The following is a 19,628-nucleotide window of genomic DNA, read 5'->3' on the forward strand; positions in this document are numbered from 1 at the left end:
TTTAGCACCGCCCTCAGCCCAGGGTGTGATCCTGGAGACCTGGGATCGAGTCCCACGTCGGGCTCCCTGCATGGAGCCTGCTTCTCCCTCTGCCTGTGTCTCTGCCTGTGTCTCTCATGAATATATACATAAAATCTTTAAAAAATCAGCTTTTCAAGTTTTGAGATTATGGGATTTTAGGACAATTGAGAATATTTTTATATCTAATCATTTGCTTTATTTGTATCTATTTATATTAGACTTTATTCTTAATTTTGTTTGTAAAATGATGTTCTTCCATCTACATATAGTCTCCTTATCAGTCAGGTATAAAAAGACCTGGTTTAGATACATTGTTTTCCTTTATTAATATTAAAATAATCAAGAAAATATTTGTGTCAAAACATTTATTTTAAAACATATGTAAGCATAGGTCAATTTCCCCTTCTTTAAGCTAAAAATTGTTTTACCACAATTTCCAGAGGAGGTAGTATAATTGTCTAATAGGGTTGTGATATTTTCTATATTAAACTGTGCTTCCCTTTCAATTTCTAATTGTAGTTTTCTGTATGTTAATTAAGAGTCTGAAGACAATCACATTAAGGAAATGTTTAAATAAAATAGTAATTATTAGTATATTAGACTAGAAGAATATCTCAAAACCATCATCCCTTGGGTGTTAGATTATAGTGTTTAAGGTGATACCTAATAGTCTGCTAAGGATTGTAATTAAATAGTACAGACTCATAACACAGATAAGGAATCTTCTTATCTATAGCATTAGCTATGTAACTGTATTTTTAGTTTCTCGATTTATAGCTCATTAAGGACTTCACATGGATGATGCCATTTGAGTTTGGGCGACCACATTTTGTCAGACTGGTAGGGACAGGAATGATAGTCCATTTGATTCACTTCAAAGCCAAACCTCTCATTATCTTCTATTCATATCATTGTGAAGGATTTTCAGTGTCAATAACTCTTCTAATTATATATATTTAATGGAAAGACATTTTGCAACTGGTCTGTATAACAATGAGGCATGGAAATAGTACTGTTTGCAGTAGTTCTGCCCCTCCATCATAAGTGAGTAGTTTCCCAGATTTGGACCCATTTCCTCTTCTTTTACCCTCTTCTCAGTTCTGGATAATTTGATTTATGTCTTTTGTTTCTCCATGTGTCACTTGGGATAATGGTCTACACAGAGCTCACACTCAATAAATGTTAATTGACTGACACATCATTCTTTGATTCATGTCTCCAAAGGACAAAGCTTTGTGCTTGTGTGTGTGTGTGTGTGTGTGTGTGTATGAGAGACAGAGAAAGAGAGAACGAGAGAGAGAAGGGAGAAAAGATCATAGTGGTCACTGTTGTTGGAGAAAATTAATCACAAAAACAAATATAAGTAGGAATCTGCCCTTTGTCTCTTATAATTCAGCGGTATTTAATAATGGAAAAAAGTAAAAAATAAATAGTTAAAACACACAAAAATAGAAAAGAGTGAAAAAAGAGTTCTTTTAGTAAATGTATGTATTCTGTTCACTAGTGGTGTATATTTTATATAAACATTAATTTTAAAAGCTATTATTTAAAAATGATAATTTTTAAAAAGTGATTATATAACAGTGTGGTCAAAGAAACCTCTAGAATTTGGTCTACAATACTCAAGCCCTATTTTCCTGGATTTAGTTGATTTCTATTACATTTGAGGCTGTTCTATTGGATGCCAAATGGGCTTGTAATGACTCTCACCTAAAATGCAATAAAAATTGGAGTCAATTTATTAAAATTTCATTTTAAGTTTCCATTCTAAATATTCTTCTAACTCAAGAGCTCTGAAAACACAGGTTTTGCATTATTTCTACTCTAGCTTCATGGCTAATGATGAATAGACTTTATGAGGAATACTTCACCTTAAGTACCAGTTCTGAAGTACTTGCATGGAAGGTGGTGCGCAATTAAAATTATTCTAACAGTCTGTTATGTACTGTACACAAGTCATAAAATTAATGGATGCACTTGAAGTAATGATCCATTTCCTCTGGGTGCAATATATTTATTCATGGACTATTTCGGGGGTTGTTTAGAATATGAGATGTGAATGGATTATGATCCATTATCCTTCCATAAGTATTGTTCATAATTCCTGGTGAGTTAGCGTTTGCATTCTTAAGTAGTGAACAAAAAAATTAGAAAAATTGATGCTCAAATGATTGATACTTAAAACTTGGCAGATATTTACACTTAAAAAGTATCATAAAATTTAAAAATTTCAGGGGCACCTGCGTGGCTCAATTAAACCTCTACCTTTGGCTCAGGTCATGATCTCAGGGTCCTGGGCTTAAGCCCCACATTGGGCTCTCCACTCAGTGGCAAGTCTTTTTCTCCCTCTGTTATCTCTCTCACTCCTGCTCTCTTTCAAATAAATAAATAAAAACAAGAGAAACCTTAAAATTTTGAGTTAGGTTAGGGAGCATATAATTCTACAAAATACACATAAAACAGGGGATTCCTGGGTGGCTCAGCGGTTTAGCGCCTGTCTTTGGCCCAGGGCACGATCCTGGATCCCCAGGATCGAGTCCCACATCGGGCTCCTGGCATGGAGCCTGCCTCTCCCTCTGCCTGTGTCTCTGTCTCTGTCTCTGTCTCTGTCTCTGTCTCTCTCTATCATAAATAAATAAAATCTTTAAAAAAATTAAAAAAAAATACACATAAAACAGTTACATATAATAGTAAAATTATTCGTGTGCAAGTATTCATTTGGCAAACAGTATCCTTATTCTGCAAAAACTGTAAGGGACTTTCTCATAATAGATGGCTAATTCATGAAGGTGAAGTAATGGCATTTATAATTTTAGTTAAAGAGATATAAACGAAGCAATGTGCCACGTGACAGTGCTTTTGCTCCTTCCCCCAAATATTTTAAAGCACACTTGAAGCAAGAGAGACTGTGTACATGTTTGTTTGGCTTTTTGTGTCTGTGGGTACTGTTCGCCTGGTGTTCATATTCATATGAAGTAAGGTATTGATTTGGTGTTGCATGAATTCACAAGTGCACCTGCTCTAACCTGAGAACTCTTACCAAATACTGTCAGTAGAGACATTTTTCTTAGAGCGCTTTAGAGTTTAGAAGGACAGGTTACACTCAGGTCGAGCGGGAACTATTTTCACACATGAAGTAATACAGTTTTTACATGCAAATTCTTCATGATGTATCTGATTCTTTGTGGTCAACATCATATCTTTTCCAGTGACATGGGGAAGTTTCTGTTTTTAATTTTTGGCTTGTTTGCTTTTTATAACTTTAATTGCAGATGAGTTTGGATATATGGCTACATATTTCAAGCTTTGTTAATAAACTCATGAATTCATTACTAGTTGTTATGACTTATTTAAAAATGTCTACATTTGCTTTCTATATCCCACGTTAGTGTCATATAAAATTAGCACTATCTTTAAAAATATTAGTTATTATTTTTTTTGGAAATGACCCCTTTCAGTCGTAAAAAAGACCTCCCCCCACCATTTTCAACATTTAAAAGATCCAATCTATCTCTCTCTCTCTCTTTTGTTGGCTACATATTATTTGCTGTAACACTGACCAATATTTATTGGTTACCTGGTATATGTCAGAGTTTGTGTAACTGCTTCACACGTGTTAACTCAGAACCCTCATAGGTATCCTATGAAGTCAATTCTATTTTAGCTTCATTACATAGATGAGAAAAATGAGATATAGTGGGATCAAATAATCAAACCTCATTACCCATTTAGTAAAGGGAGTGAAATTTAAACTCAGTTCTGCCTAATACCAGAGATTTTACTGTGAATTTCTCTACCTTTCTATTCACCTTCACCATTTATCCTAACGTGGAGATCTTTCTTTAACCTATTATTGTATTTTAATTACCTTTATTCAGTTATGAAAATCAATATGTTAATAAGTAGAGAGTATTGTAGATTTCATAATAGACTTGTATAAAATTTGCCTTTCATGTTTATATTAATTCCTAATTAATTCCTTAGTGATATTTAGCATCTGGACAATTTTGGCCTGACATATTGAGCTGATAGGTTTGGGGAATTATCAAAAGGCCAAATTAAATTCTATCCCTATATTTTAATAGATAGGACCTATTGGTAGTTCATTATACCTTGATTATTATTTTTCTGATTAGATTAACATGTATTTTTCATGTTGAAAATGACTTTATAGTTTTATTTTTTTTCATTTGAGATGGTTGACTCTTTATATGATTGACCTCTGTCAGGGATAGTGTGGTATTTCTCTGTGTATTTCTGTATGATTTAGAGAAATGCTAAATAAGACTCAATGCAGTATCAGTTCATCATTACCTTTAAATTACGTTAGTATCACTTACCTGCCTATCTTGGAATTGGACCACCATGGTCTTCCTTCTTCTAAGTGCTTATTCAAACTTATGCTGAAAAAAAAAAAACAAACAAACAAACAAACTTATGCTGAAAATATTTCCTCTATACATCTCATCATTTATATCCATGGCACATTTTTGAATCATTAGATAACATAAAATTTCTCCCTTGTGTATTTTTAAATTATTTCTTTTCATTATCCAACAATAATTCAATATTTTATCATAATAATTTTTTCTCAAACTGAGTACCTATATGACCACAGTTTTGGATTCTTCTCTTACACTCTGTAACAAACACGATCATTTTACATCTACAGATACTTAGTGGCATCTCCCAAACATTTTGATACAAATCTCAATTACTGCTCCAAACCAAATTATCACAAATAGTATATCACACAAAAACATCCAGATTTCTCAGTAAGGCCAGTTGCTTCCTTAAGTATTAGGAGAATATTAGAAGAATATTTAGTTTCCACAAACCTTTTATAGTTGTATATTTGGAGACATGCATATTTTGTGTTTTTATTTTCTTTAAAAATATATTAGCCAAAGAAGGAAGAAAATGTTGTTGCCAATAATATTTGCAATGTTTGTGTTCTCCAATGTCCTGTCTAAAGTTTGAATTTAATGAAGTTAGAGTTATGTTTCAAATCAATTGAAAAATGTGGTTTGGTGTGTAACATAACTACAACAAAATGAAAACTAGACTATCTGAGCAGAGGAGAGTAAAAAAAGGGTAAAATTATATAGTTGTTGAATTCAAATCTGTATTTTTTAGGCTTTAAAAAGAGTGAAGTGGGAGGCATGTTTATAAAACTACAGTCTTTCTGTGCTAGAAATGGTCTTTAAACTTGTTAACAAATTCCTTGCCCATTAATTACATCACATAACCAGAAAGTCAAGTAAAATTAACATTCATAAAAGTATATTTTTCTTAGGCAACTTGATCTTTACTAAATCACTTTATTTCAAACTAGAGGAAGCATCTTATATTGAGTTCATGATCCCTTTTGAGATCCCTGTGGATATATGTAAGAAAAGGAAACATTCAAATATTTCAAAAATATAAGGAAGTTATTAGTGCTACTGCATTTTAAAATTCCTATCATATTTAATATTTTTATGTAATATAATTTATTATGGAAATTACTATATAAATTAAGATGTGTGTGTGTAAGAAATCTAAATTTTGTCAACTAACTATAGAGAGTATTTTAACATATAGCATTACATGATGTTGCTATTCTTTCTTGATATGGATAGGATAATATATACCTGGATTAGCATTAGTCATCATATAGCACGTTATGACAAACTTAAATAAGATGGCATATATTAAAAGACATCAAATTCCTAACACACAGTAGATTCTCCAGAAAGCTAAAGGTGATAATGATGTGCTTACGTTTCTTGCCTTTGATAGATTTTTTTTTCTGCTTTAGTTTTGTTATAGAAGATTTTAAAATGATCAGATCAACTTCCACATTTGTAAATGATGTGTAACATTGAAAATCTTTTCTCATGTTAGAAAGATTTTGTTAGTGCTTGTTTCACTTCTATGGATCCATGGAAAATCTGCTTAATTCTGGCTATCTATAGCAGAAACAGAATTACTGCTTTTTGATAAATACTCCCTTTTTTATTAAAATCCAAATAATAACATTTCAGCTAATTCCCAAACCATTTTAAAAATACAAATGTTAGTATTTCAACATACATTTTAATAGCATACATGATATTTAACAATGATTTGGAATCCTCCAAAAGATTTTTTTGTCCACAATCTCCCAATCCCCTTCAGAGCTTTGACCCTTTTTTGTTTTTTATTTAAATATGTTCTGCTCTTCTACATCTTATGTGTCTTATTTATTTTTTAAATTAATACTCTTTTTTAAAAAAAGATTTTTATTTATTCATGAGAGTCACAGAAAGAGAGAGAGAGACGCAAAGACATAGGCAGAGGGAGAAGCAGGCTCCCTGCAGGAAGCCCGATATGGGACTCAATCCCGGGTCTCCAGGATCATGCCCTGGGCCGAAGGCAGATGCTCAGCTACTGAGCCACCCAGGCATCCCTACATTAATACTCTTAATAAAATGCATCACTAATAATTTACAATCAGTAATCAGAATTCCTGTCGGTACTTCTATTTTTTTATCATAAATAAATGATTTATTTGAAATTCTTCATATGATAAATACTTTTAAACTTGAGACACAGGGGTTTTCAGGGTTTTCAGATGTCTTGCAGTCTGTGGCTTCAGTGGATATATTTAAAAAATCTTTCTAGAGGGTGTTAATGCTGACAGCATCAAACAAGCCTCCGAACAACTGAACAGCCGGTGGATAGAGTTCTGCCAATTGCTAAGCGAGAGACTTAACTGGCTGGAGTATCAGAACAACATCATCACTTTCTATAATCAGCTACAACAATTGGAGCAGATGACAACTACTGCTGAAAACTGGTTGAAAACCCAGCCTACCACCACATCAGAGCCAACAGCAATTAAAAGCCAGTTAAAAATTTGTAAGGTAAGGTTCTTTCCTCCTATTTGGATCATGATCAATAGGAATTTCTTGGCAATTTCTAGAAGAATAGCAAATTATTTAATAAAAAATTTCCTTTTGAAAGGTTTAAACACAATAAAGCTCAAAATGTAAGTGAAGAAAATGAGTTTAAATAGATAATGCATGATGTCTGGATCCTAAAAATATATATATTTAGAGTACTTACACATGGCTAATTGTTTCTGTCGATTTGCAAAATGGTGAGGCAGTTTTGGAGTATGGAAACTACACATATCCTATGAGGAGTGGCCAATAATTTGGAGCTCTTTTTTTATGGCAGCTCATGTGCTAAAAAGTGAAACTTAGTCATATATTTAAAAAGTGGAATCCACACGAACACAAGCAGCTGATGTACTGTAAAATTGGATATATGAGGAAAATCTTTAAAACTGACAGTTCACTCAAATTAGAATAATTTGAGAAAGGTTTCTTTACCAAAATATTTCATCATTGTGCTTGGAGTATAGAGGAATCATAAGGAATATTACAGTAACCTGGCATCAGAGCTTTAAGCATTCTAGGACAGAAAGGATTAGAGAGAGAGAAGTTACAGAAACATAGAAAGAAGGAACTAGACAGCCATTATAAAGACAGCCTTAAGGCCCAGACCAAGTGCCATCACAGGAATGAAGCCAGAAAAATCAACACGCTACTTCACTCTCCTCCCTGCCTCTAGAATCTGAATCTGGACAGGGCTCCCCATTGGCTAAACATAATCAGTAGGCAGAGTACAAAGAGCTTTAGTCTATAAGTGTCATTCTCCTGAGTTGTAGAAGTGGACAGTGGATCTGGAGGGCCAAACAAGGTGTAACTGGTGTCAAGGAACACGAGAAAGAGATTAAAAGAATATGTCTGCAAATGTAAGAAAACCAAAGTTACACAATAATGAAGATAACTTGACTTTCTGCATGGTTACTATGAGTGGAATACTTTTCATGGAAAGCAGGAAATTGGAGAGATGAAAAGGTTTCTAGGATGAACCTTAATGATAGACTAAGATGGGTAGGTTTAACATAAGAAGCAGTGAATGGAGGTTAATTTGTATGCTTTGACAAGAATGGTTTAAATAATGGGAGACTGGTGGTAGAGGGGTGATAAGGTTGGTTTGGAGGTGGTATTAAACCCAGGAAGGGATGGGAAATTCAACGCTATTGTGAAGGGAAAAACAGTTGAAGGACCTGATGATTCTCTCACATATTGGTCCTACAGCTTTACTGGGAAATGAATAAACTCAGGAAATACATTTTTAGTTAAAGGATATAGGACAGAAAGGCATTTTAGGGTTTTTATGCAAATATGAAGATCTAGGGAATTTCTATACTTAGACACATCTTGCTGTTAATACAATCCATGACTCTTTTTTTCTTCTGTGAATCGATGGAATATTCTACCTATATTATTTCATATAACAACACTGGATGATATCACCTTAACCTGTTTCTTGAGATTCAGATACAAAAGGTAGCCCTATAATCTACAAAATGCATTCAGCTGTAAAATAAATAGTCAGTATCTCTAGTGTTGCTGAGAATGATATTAGCTGTATTAGCTGGCTTGAGCTGCCTGACAAATACCACGGGGTAATTGGTAGCTTAAACAACAACCACCCCCAAGGAACTGAAAGAGGGCCAATGTGAATGCTGGCCAGAGAGGGGTGAGGGGTTGAGATAAGATGAGAGATGGAGGCCAAAAGACAGGCATATAAGAGACAAAGCAAGGACTCTTGGGGCCTGCTAGGATATTATTCTTTATCTGAGGAGCAAATAAAGATCATTAGTGGTTACATATCTTAAATATTCTCTCGAGGTCAAGGAAGTCATCCTAAGTGGAATTATTTTGTTTTTCTGCATTCATCCACAAGGTTCCAAATTTTGATGACATAATTCCATCCTTCTTCATCACCCCTTACTCTTTTTCTCTGCACCTTTGATTTCTGTTAGCTTGATGAATCACCTCGGGTGAAATATTTAGTAGGGTAAGCTCAGTGTCATTCATGCAAAAGTTAACATTATACTATTTCTCTGCGATTAATGCTAGGTAAATAAAGAATTCCATCTTGTTTGTCAGTGCATTCTGTTATTTGGAGATGTTTTCTAAGATTAGACCGCAATATTAGCTCCAAATATAATGCTTGCCAGAACTGGTTCTTAATATGGCAGTTAGAGAGCCCTTTGGGAATTGGCAGAAATCCATGGACTCTTTCCCAAGAAAAATGCAAAAGTTTTTCCATCAGATAAACACAAAATTTTGAAGGATAAACAGAATCAGGGAAGATGCCTTACTCTGGAGGACTACCCACATTAAGGCCCTTTTGTGGAAATAATGAGTAATTGTTAACATCTTTTAAATGTTAAATATTTCAAGTCAAAATGGTCTCTCCTATGATTTACTCTCAGAACTTTAAGGTCTCAATTGAACATTTGCCCAAATGTTTTATTAGTTTCAGAGTCCCCTTTGTTTTGCTGAACACACTCTACTATACTGTAGGCTCCTTCTATAGCCCCCTAAACAGGAAGAATGACGGCCCTCCATCTGGCCAAATGTAAATCAGGTTCTTAAATGTTTCACAGCAGATGTCAATGCTACCATTTGTAAGCCTAGTGTACAAAGTGCACATCTTTAATTATATAATCAAAAACACAAAGTATTACCCGTTAGCTCTTGTCTTATTCTTCATCCATGGATATGCACCTATCTTTTAGCTTTGAATGAGAGGCTTTATATCAGAATGAGAGAGGTGGGTCATTTTGCCATTTACATAAATGGCTTTCATCTTCACCTACCAAAAGAATTTGATTGTCAGAGATTAACCTGTCTGAATCAACTCTTACTGTTATAACCACATAGCAACATTTCTCAGAAAGTTATGTTTATATCTTCTAAAAATCATTAACAAGTGACAGTGCCCGTTAGGTAGTCTTGCTACTGTGGAAGAGTCTTTGGGATACATTTATCTTATTCAATCCTAAGACATAAGGTACTCTCTCCAAAACAGTACATATGCATCCAAAAAAAAAAAAAAAAAAAAAGCTCATTCCTTTTTCCTTTTTTTTTTCTTTTTACTTTGATTTCCAGGAAGCTCAGATTTATATTTAGTTCATAATTACTGTAATTCTTTCCATTTTCCCCTCCTCCTAATTAGCTTGTGATCCAATTTTAAAATTTTAACTGTCTTATTTTTTACATTTTAAATAGTAAACAATCCCAAAGTATTTTTTTTTTCAAAAGGTAGCATAGGTGTGAATTATAAATAAGTAAGCAACCATGGTAGTAATACTTAAAGAGCATTTGGATATTCTCTTTGAATTATGATTGTACGTGTAGGTGAGATAGATGAATTGTTGCTTTGCTGTAAACAAAAGAGAATGAAAACATTCTCATTTGAACACCACTGTTCCAAAGAAATATAATGCAAGCTATGAATTTGAGCCACATATGTAATTTTAAATGTTCTAGAAACAATATTTAAAAAGGAAAAAGAAACAGGTAAATGAATTTCAGTAATACATGTCATTTAAACTGATAAACAGAAAATATTACCATATCAACATTTAATCAGTATTTGTATATTTTTTATATTTATATATGCATTTGTATATTGTATATTTGTTTATATTTGTATATTTCCATACTATGTCTTCAAAATTCAGTATATGTTTTACAATGACAGCACATCTGCATTTGGCCTGGACACATTTCAGGTGTTTAGTAGCCACAGATGCCTAGTGACTACTATATTGCACAGCAGTGGATCCATGTGATTTTATCATTCAAACCAGGGTACTCTTCAAGATTGAAAGGGGGTGTTATTAACAATAGGCCAGCACAAGAAAAACAGAGCAAACTCTCACTCTAACTGAAACAAGGGTAATTGCCTGTTCAGTCAGGAGAAGTAATGTGATTATATAAAAGAGAGATAACTACAAACATAAATATATGTGTGTTTATGTAAGTATTAAATAGATTATGTAACCTATGAAATATCGTATGAAAATATAATTTAAGGCAGTAGGTATGTATTTATATAGATATATAGATGTAATTTATATTCTTCACAAGTGAATTTAAAGAAAAATATTGTTTATTAAACAAGCTTTGAATTTGAAGCAAAGGCATACAATTTTGAGATAAGGGTACAGAGGAACATTCATGTTTGATTTATTAAAAGGATATAAGGTCATTCATAGTACTTTTCAAGTGCACATTCATGCCCATTAATGCTGTAAATGATGTGATTTTGAAATTTAAAGACAGTTACATATGATGATATCTATTGAATGAAGAGCCAAGGTATTCTTAAATTGATGACCTATGCCAGAGGGTGGCCTAAACTGTCATGGATATTTCTTATGAATTTTTTGATAAGGGCATTAAGCTAAGCTTACATCACTGCTTTTTAACACCTTTCTTTGCAAAAAAATTTAATCTATGCAAAGTAAAAGTTTTATTTATTTTAATACTCTAAATTATGGTACAGGATGAAATCAACCGACTGTCAGCTCTTCAGCCTCAAATCGAGCGATTAAAAATTCAAAGCATAGCCCTGAAAGAGAAAGGACAAGGGCCAATGTTCCTGGATGCAGACTTTGTGGCCTTTACAAATCATTTTAACCAAGTCTTTGCTGATGTGCAGGCAAGAGAAAAAGAGCTACAAACAAGTAAGTAAAAATCCTTGAAATGGCTAACCTGATATTGTCCATATTCAATATTTGTTGGAAAAAGAGAAAGTACTAACATGAAAGAGTAATTTCTGTCAAAGGAATCCACCATCCTTATATTCTGTAGTAACAAGTAATGAGATACTGTTGTTGGAAAACATATATGTTATATTTCCATTTCTCCCCCTCACCTCCTGTAATAATTTCATGACTTTGAGGAACAAATAAAGTATATATTTTATATAGGCATTAACATCTTCTTTGGTGGGTTGCAAATTTTACAGTCAAATATTTTGAACAGTGGAGGAAATAAAAGAGCAGTTGAAGCCCTCTTAGTGGGTTTTCATTAAATCCTGTTTGTTTTATGTACAAGAATATTTAGCGAGGCTTCTTACTAATACTTTCCAGTTTATATGAAGATTGTTATAGCTGTAACATACATGTAGTAACTGAAATTCAGCAAAGAACAAATTATTCTTTGGGCTACATTTTACTATTGGATCAGTGTAACTATGAAAGATCCTCTTTTTCTCATTTAATAATAAAATATAACCTAAGAGTGGATCAGTTACACAAATGCCTAACATTTGACCAGTGAAATTTTCAAGATGTCTCTTTTGTTTCTCACCAATTTGCTCTTAGGCTATTCATAATATGTGGTCTGAAATAGCCCAACTCATCAGCTTAATTCTTAAGACAAAAATAATGCTTAAGACAAAAATTCCTTTGACATACAGGTTTATAAACCCTTTCAAACATTAGTAAATGAGCTTTTGGTTCACCATCCATATGTATGTATGTACATACAGAAGATTAGAGAGTAAAATTGGATTTTAAGGCATTAAAATACAAATATTTTTAAAATGTCTTCCCAAATTTGTTATGAGATAAGAAAGAACATGTATTTGTTTTCTATTGAAACTTTAATTAGTTGGAAACACGTTTTTTGGCTACTTCTCTTTAAATATCCAAATAATTTACTACATAGTAACATTTCTAAAATCAATGTATAATTATACATGAAATTTTCCCTGTTTTCCTGGTTTTTAAATTTTAATTTCTTGGTAAGGGCATGGAATGAGCTGAATAAAGCAAAAGATAAGTGTTTATTTATCTTTTTTCTTTTAACTTTAAATTTGTTTCTGCTGAGGGGTTTATTTTCCTGGTAGGACCTCAGGTAATGCAACTTCACAGTTATGTCAGCTCCCTCTAGTGGATTTCAGTAAACTTGTTGCTGGGCGTCTAAAATCAGCTGGGGAAAAGATTGAGACTGTCCTAAATTTTCAAACGTTGACCTATTTAACAATAATGCATTTCTCTTGTCATAAAATCTGTAAACCTCCCCTTAAAGTCAAATGCGTGTTAATGGTTATACTGTAACTGCTAGGCAAAGGAGCTTACTCACTAGAAAATTATTTTAATTACATATACCTATTAATTATGTTAAGGTTCAACATTTTTTCTATTTAAAAAAAACATTTTTTCTATTTATTTCAAAAATGTTCAGAATATTGATGTTTGTTGATAGCAGAGATTCAACTATGATACTACAACATAAATAATGTAATAATATGTATTCTCTATCCATATAGCCATCCATCTGCCTACCTATATTATCATGTCTTCTCCTTTATCTTTTCATACATATGATGATTGTTTATAAAACTGCCAAATATTTTCATTCCATTTATTTATAAATAAAATGTCCTCCTTTTTATCTTATTTACCAAAATATCTCTACCAACTGTAGTAACTCTTTTGGAGTCTTGTCTTGTTAATTAATTATTAATTAAAGATGGATTATATATATGAATCATAAATTACATAATTTATATGCATATATATTTTATATGATATATGTACACTATATATAAATTATATGTATATAATTATATTTGAATCATATAACTTATTTATGTATATTTATACATTATAAACATATGTAACTTCCTATGTTATGTATTGATATATAAATATTATATACCAATCTATAAATGGCAAATAAAAAAATTCTCCATATCAGGTCGTTTTATAGTTCAGTTTGCTAATTAATAATTATTTCCAAAAATTTTACATATGCATACTTTACTGCCAAACTGGCATGGGGCGGTAAATCTGATTTCTCGTATTACTCCAGAGTACTTTGAACATAGTAAGTATTCAGCAAATAAGAGCTAACACAAGGGGTGGTAAACCATTCAGACTTTCAGCTCTTCTCCCTTTTTTTTTGTCTTTACTAGTGTTCTCACAATGAAACAAAAGCTTAGCTTTTTAAGTGTACTTTGAGTGGCAAAAACTGGTCTGAGGAATTGCTGTTTGGTACCTGGCAAAGAAGATATGAAAAAAAATTAAAAGATAAAGTACATTCTATATTCATAGTAATTTTTAATCTATAAATACCTTTCATATAAATTCTCTTTCTTAGTCCTCACAGAGCAACCTTCTGAGAATGTTTTATTATCCCTGTGTCACAAGTGACCTCATGGAGCCTGAATAACTGAAAGGATGAATATTAGATTGTGTAAGAACTAGCCAAGTATCTATGGATGTTTGTAGCAACATTATTCATGATAACCAAACAGTGGGAGCAACTAAAGTACCCATCAACTGATGAGAAAAGAACAAAAATGGTCCTCTCCATACAATGAAATATTATTCAATAAGAAAATGTCATGAAGCACCCATACTTGCTACAGCATGGATGGACCTTAAAATGATGCTAAAGAAAGAAACCAGCTGCAAAAGACCATGCATTATATGATTCCATTTATAGGAAATGGCCAAATTGGCACACCTAGAGAGACAGAATGTAGATTACTGGTTGCCTAGGGCGAGAAGATTGAGAGAGTAGAACTGTCTCCCAAAACAATTGCCAGGAACCTTTTCTAGAAACTGCAAACCAGAAAGACTATGCTGTAATATAGATGATTATAGAAAAAAATAGCACATGGCTTGTGATAGGTGATCTTTTATTTTAATAAGAAAGGCTTTAAATGTACTTTCTATCTGCAAACATGAAAACAAAATTTATGATATAGTTTGGATTTATTTCAATTGAAAGTATAAGTCATGTCAGGAAAATAATTATTAGGAGTTTGTTTACTTTTGCAGAAAATGGAGGAAGTGACTACATTAGCTATGACAAAACAAGTTTCTTTTTTTTCTTAAAGTTCAGAAGGATTTTTTTTTGTCCTATAACCATAGATTTCTGGCCTCTTACAGTCTTTTAAAAAAAAGTGTGATAATAACATGTAACATGATATCTCTCCTCCTAAATTTTTTAGTGCACTGTAGACTATTAACTTTAGGCAAAATGTCATATAGCAGATCTCTAGAAATGAACTCTGGCAGGACTGAAATTTTATACCTGGTAAACAGCAACTCTCCATTTCCACTCTCTCTAGCTCCAGGCACTCACCATTCTATTATCTGCTTCTAGGAGTTTGACTGTTAGATACCTCATGAAGTGGAATCATGTGGTATTTGTCCTTCTGTGACTGGTTTATTTTATTTAGCATAATGTATTCCAGGTTCTTTCTTGTTATTGCATATGGCATATTTTTTAAGGTTGAATAATATTCTGTTGTGTGCATTCACCACATTTTCTTTATCCATTTACCCATTGATAGACATTTAGTTTCTTTCCATATCTTGGCTATTGTGAATAATGCTGTGATGAACATGAGAATATAGATACCTCTTCAAGATCCTGATTTCATTTCTTTTGGATATGTCCCCAGATGTGGCATTGCTGGAGTGTATGGTACTTCTAAGTTTGGATTTTTTGAGAAACCTTTATACTGTTTCTTCTATCAGCTGCAGCATTTTACATTTCTGCAAATGATGAAAGACTCCAGTTTTTCCACATTGTCAGTAGTATTTGTTAACTTTTGTTACTTTTTGATAATAACTACCCCAGCGAGTGTAGGGTGATCTGTCATTATGGTTTTGAAATGCCTATTTCTCATAATTAGTGATGTTGGATATCTTTTCACATAACTGCTTTCATTTGTATGTCATCTTTGGACAAATGTCTACTTAAGCCCTTTGCCTATTTTTAGTCAGATTATTTTTCCTGTTAAATTATGGAAGTTCAAAAAATTATGGAAGTGGAAGTTTCTTATATATTTTAGATAGTAACCTCTATTCAGTTATATGGACCTCTATTCAGTTATATGTTTGCAATTATTTTCTGACATTCTGTAGGTTGTTGTTTTATTGTTAATTGTTTCCTTTGCTGTACAGAAGCTTTTTAGTTTCATATTGTCACATCTATTTTTATATCAAATCCAAGCAATCATTGCTTTTTTTAAAAGTTTTTTTTAATTTTTAAAATATTTTATTTTATTTTATTTATTTATTTATTTATTTATTTATTTATTTATTTATGAGGGAGGGAGGGAGAGAGAGAGAGAAAGAAAGAGAGAGTGCATGAGAGCACAAGCCAGGGAGAGAGGCAGAAGTAGAGAAAGAGAGAAGCAGACTCCCCACTGAGCAGGGAGCCCAACTGAGGCTCAATTCCAGGACCCCGGGGTGAAGGCAGATGCTTAACCAACTGAACCACCCAGGTGCCCCTCAAGCAATCATTTCAAGACCAGTGTTAAGAAGCATTCTTCTTGTGTTGTGTTCTAGGAGTTTTATGGTTGCAATTTTTCGGTTAAGGCTGTAACCTTTTTCGATTTTTATATACGGTGTAAGGTAAGAGTCCAATTTAATTCTTCTGCATGTTGCTATCCAGTTTTAATAGCATCATCAGCTGAGGAGATTATCCTTTTTTTTGTTTTTGGCACCACTATCAGAAATCAGTTGACCGTATGTGTATAGGTTTATTGATGGGGTCTCTATTTTATTCCTTAGACTATATGTCTGTCTTTATGCCAGTAACATACTGTTTTGATAACTTCAGCTTTGTAATATATTTTGAGATCAGAAAATGTGATGCTTCCATCTTTGTTTTTCTTTCTCAAGAAAAAAGAAACTTGGTGATTTATCTTGGTTATTTTGTGGTGTTTTATGGTTCCATATGAGTTTTAGGTTTGTTTTTTCTGAGTCTGTAGACAATGCCACTAGGATTTTTATAGGGATTGCACTAATTTGGTAACTGTTTGGTGCAACATTGTTTTGCTCAATCACTAATTCAGTAAATATTTTTGAACACCTCCTTTGTGCCACAGAAGTACTGGGCACTAGGTATTTAGCAGAGAAAATCAAGATCAAGGTTTATATCCTCATGGAGCTTACAGAAATGAAATAGATAACCAAACTAATAAGTAAATTATATTATCAGAGATTAAACTCCCTTAGAAAACATTGTTCTAATGAGATTACAATTTGATCCTAACCTGTGGGATGTGTAGGTACCAGCTGGGTGATGAACTGAAAGCAAGTACAAAGATGTCAAAATGGACAAGTAGTGCTTGACATGTCCAAGTGACAGAAAGGTGATCAGGAGGGTTGGAAACTAGCCAATTATGGGAAGTTTAGGATAAAATGAGGATTGAGTTTTAATACGGTCCCTGTAGGCTCAGGTGAAAAGTTTGGGTTTTATTTTAAAACTAGCTGAAATTTCTAAAACGAATCTCATTTGAGGAAATTCAGTAATCTGATACATAATTTTGAAAGATCTGTGTTAGCCTCTTGCTGGTTTGTGAGAAACAAGTAGAAAGATCTGAGTGGAAGCTGGGAGACAGGGAGTTGTTGCTGTGTATATAGGGCCTAACTAGGCTGGAGGCAGCCCTGGAAGAGGTGGTGATCTGGGGAGGTGTGGTAGGGAACACTCTTACAAAATGGCAAGGAGAAAATTGTGCTTTCTGTAGAAATAATTCAAGAAAATTGTAGGGCAGCCAGCAGAAAAAATGCTCTCTATGCCCATAATTTCAAACACTGTTGTTAGTCCCTGCTAAGACGCTGATCCCATGTTAAGATGCTGAGACAAGGAAGGGAAACAAAGGTTGCCTTGATCTAACTTTTCTGATGCCAGGTCAGAAAATTTACCTAATGTACTTTTATTAACGTATTTTATTTTAAAAGGAATTATTTTATTCTATGAAACACGATCTTTATCACTTTGCTCTTTAACTCCAGAAAAAAAATTAAGAAAAACTGTTTGTAAATGGCCCTTTTTACTGTTTTCTTCATTGATACCATTGACATCAAGCATAACAGACATATTTATTGACACTACCTCTGCCTCATACCATGAGATGCAATGATTGTTCCTTGACCATGAGAATCTTGGGAATATATGCTAAATGCCAAGTAGAGAATAAAAAATTAAAAAATATATATTAAAAAATTATTTAGGAACACCTGGGTGGCTCAGTGTTTGAGTGACTGTCTTTGGCTCAGGTCGTGATCTAGGGTCCTGGGATTGAGCCCCACATCAGGCTCACCACAGGGAGCCAGCTTCTCCTTCTGCCTATATCCCTGCCTCTCTCTCTCTGTCTCTCATGAATAAATAGATAAAATCTTAAAAAATTATTTAGTAGAACTTCTTGAAGATAGAATTACTGAGGTAATAGGACCAATTTTAGCAAATAATGTGGAAAGGGGGAAATGCAGCAAAGAACCCCAAAACTTATCTTGTAATAAATAGTTGAGTAATATAGTAGTTTATGCTTCCACAAACTTGGGTAGGAAATTGTCCTTTAAAGTGGAGAATGAATCAATTATTCAAGTGCTGAATATTAAGGCATTGCTTGTGAAAAAGATCCAGATTTCAGTTGATTCATTGGAGACATGGCTTTTAAACAAAGTCTATGGTAATCTTAGGTAAAATTCTTATAAACACATCTATTTTGCTCATATCAGAGCACGTAGGTCCATTGTAGGAATGGAGCTTGAGCCCAGGGACTTTCAGTAGAAGGAGTAGCATAAGCACAAAGGCTTGAATACAGTGATAGATTTTGGCTGGAGGATTTCTGATGGTGGGAAATTGGGCTGAAATGTTGATTGAATTCCAGCTACAAAGGTTCTTGAGTGTCAAGCTAAGGTGTTAACTTCTATGTTGGCATTGGAAATTCAAGTTTCATACTCAGAATTCCTTACTTTTCTTAGTATTTTAAGGACAATTTCTAGTATGTTAATCATCATATACTGTGGGTCCCCTCATCTATTTGGACATCTTCTGCCAGTGTTCACTTTTTAAAGAAATACTTGTTTTGTATCATGGTTTATGCCATTTAATAAGGTTAAAAGCCGCAGAAAAAGATCTTTGTTGGTTACACTGTTTTGTTGTTCTATTAACTATAAGGGGTGAGGAGAAAGTTGGAATCTACTTGGTATGGAATAAAAAGAAGGATAGCTTCAGTATAAGCATTTCCCAAAATAGAGTTATCCAAGAAGTAGAAAATGCTGTTAATTAACTTTCTGCACGCACGCACGCACACACACACATATTTCATATATTAAGTCATCACTAATGTCTACTTATAAATGATGAGAAATTCAAGTTAGTCAACTTAATATTCACAGCAGATGTTTCAGTGTTTTAAAATGCTGTTACTGTTTACAGACTACTAACATATATGCTCTCTTTCCTTCCCCAAATGGATTATTTCTCACAGCTTCTACATAAGCTCATGCAGTATAAATAGAATGTGAACCATGTGCATAATTTAAAATTTTCTAGTGACCGTATTAAACAAGAAACAGATGAAAGTAATTTTAAGTGTATATTTTATTTAAACAAATACATCCAAATAATATTACTTTAACAAAGAATCAAAATTAAAAATTATAGAGATATTCTTACATTATTTTTTGTAGTCTGTCTGCAAAATCTGATGTGTATTTACAAGTGCACAACATCTCAGATCATAGTAATCACATTTAAATTGCTCAAGGAACATATGTAGCTAGTGGATACCATATAGGATAACACAATTCGATATTCCTTCTCACTACTTCATCATTTATGTGACAGTCAAGTACCTTTATTTTTCCTGAGTATTTTGTTTTACATTTGGGGAGAGATAGTTGTGATTTTTTTTAAAAAAAGTTCCATATATAATATAATGTAGTGTTT

The 19,628-nt window shown here is 33.0% G+C and overlaps 1 protein-coding gene across 15 annotated transcripts in view; it reads left to right on the forward strand.

The window, feature by feature from the left end:
- Positions 1 to 19,628, forward strand: part of DMD (dystrophin) — a 2,162,139-nt gene that overhangs the window by 808,489 nt on the left and 1,334,022 nt on the right. For all 15 annotated transcript variants that reach the window (XM_077887780.1, XM_077887782.1, XM_077887777.1 and 12 more), the window contains 2 exons: positions 6,667 to 6,908; positions 11,422 to 11,602. In XM_077887780.1, the coding sequence (XP_077743906.1) occupies positions 6,667 to 6,908; positions 11,422 to 11,602 (423 nt within the window). The remainder of the gene's footprint in view (positions 1 to 6,666; positions 6,909 to 11,421; positions 11,603 to 19,628) is intronic.

The sequence above is a fragment of the Canis aureus genome, chromosome X (assembly GCF_053574225.1).
Source record: "Canis aureus isolate CA01 chromosome X, VMU_Caureus_v.1.0, whole genome shotgun sequence".
NCBI classification, from domain to species: Eukaryota; Metazoa; Chordata; class Mammalia; order Carnivora; family Canidae; genus Canis; species Canis aureus.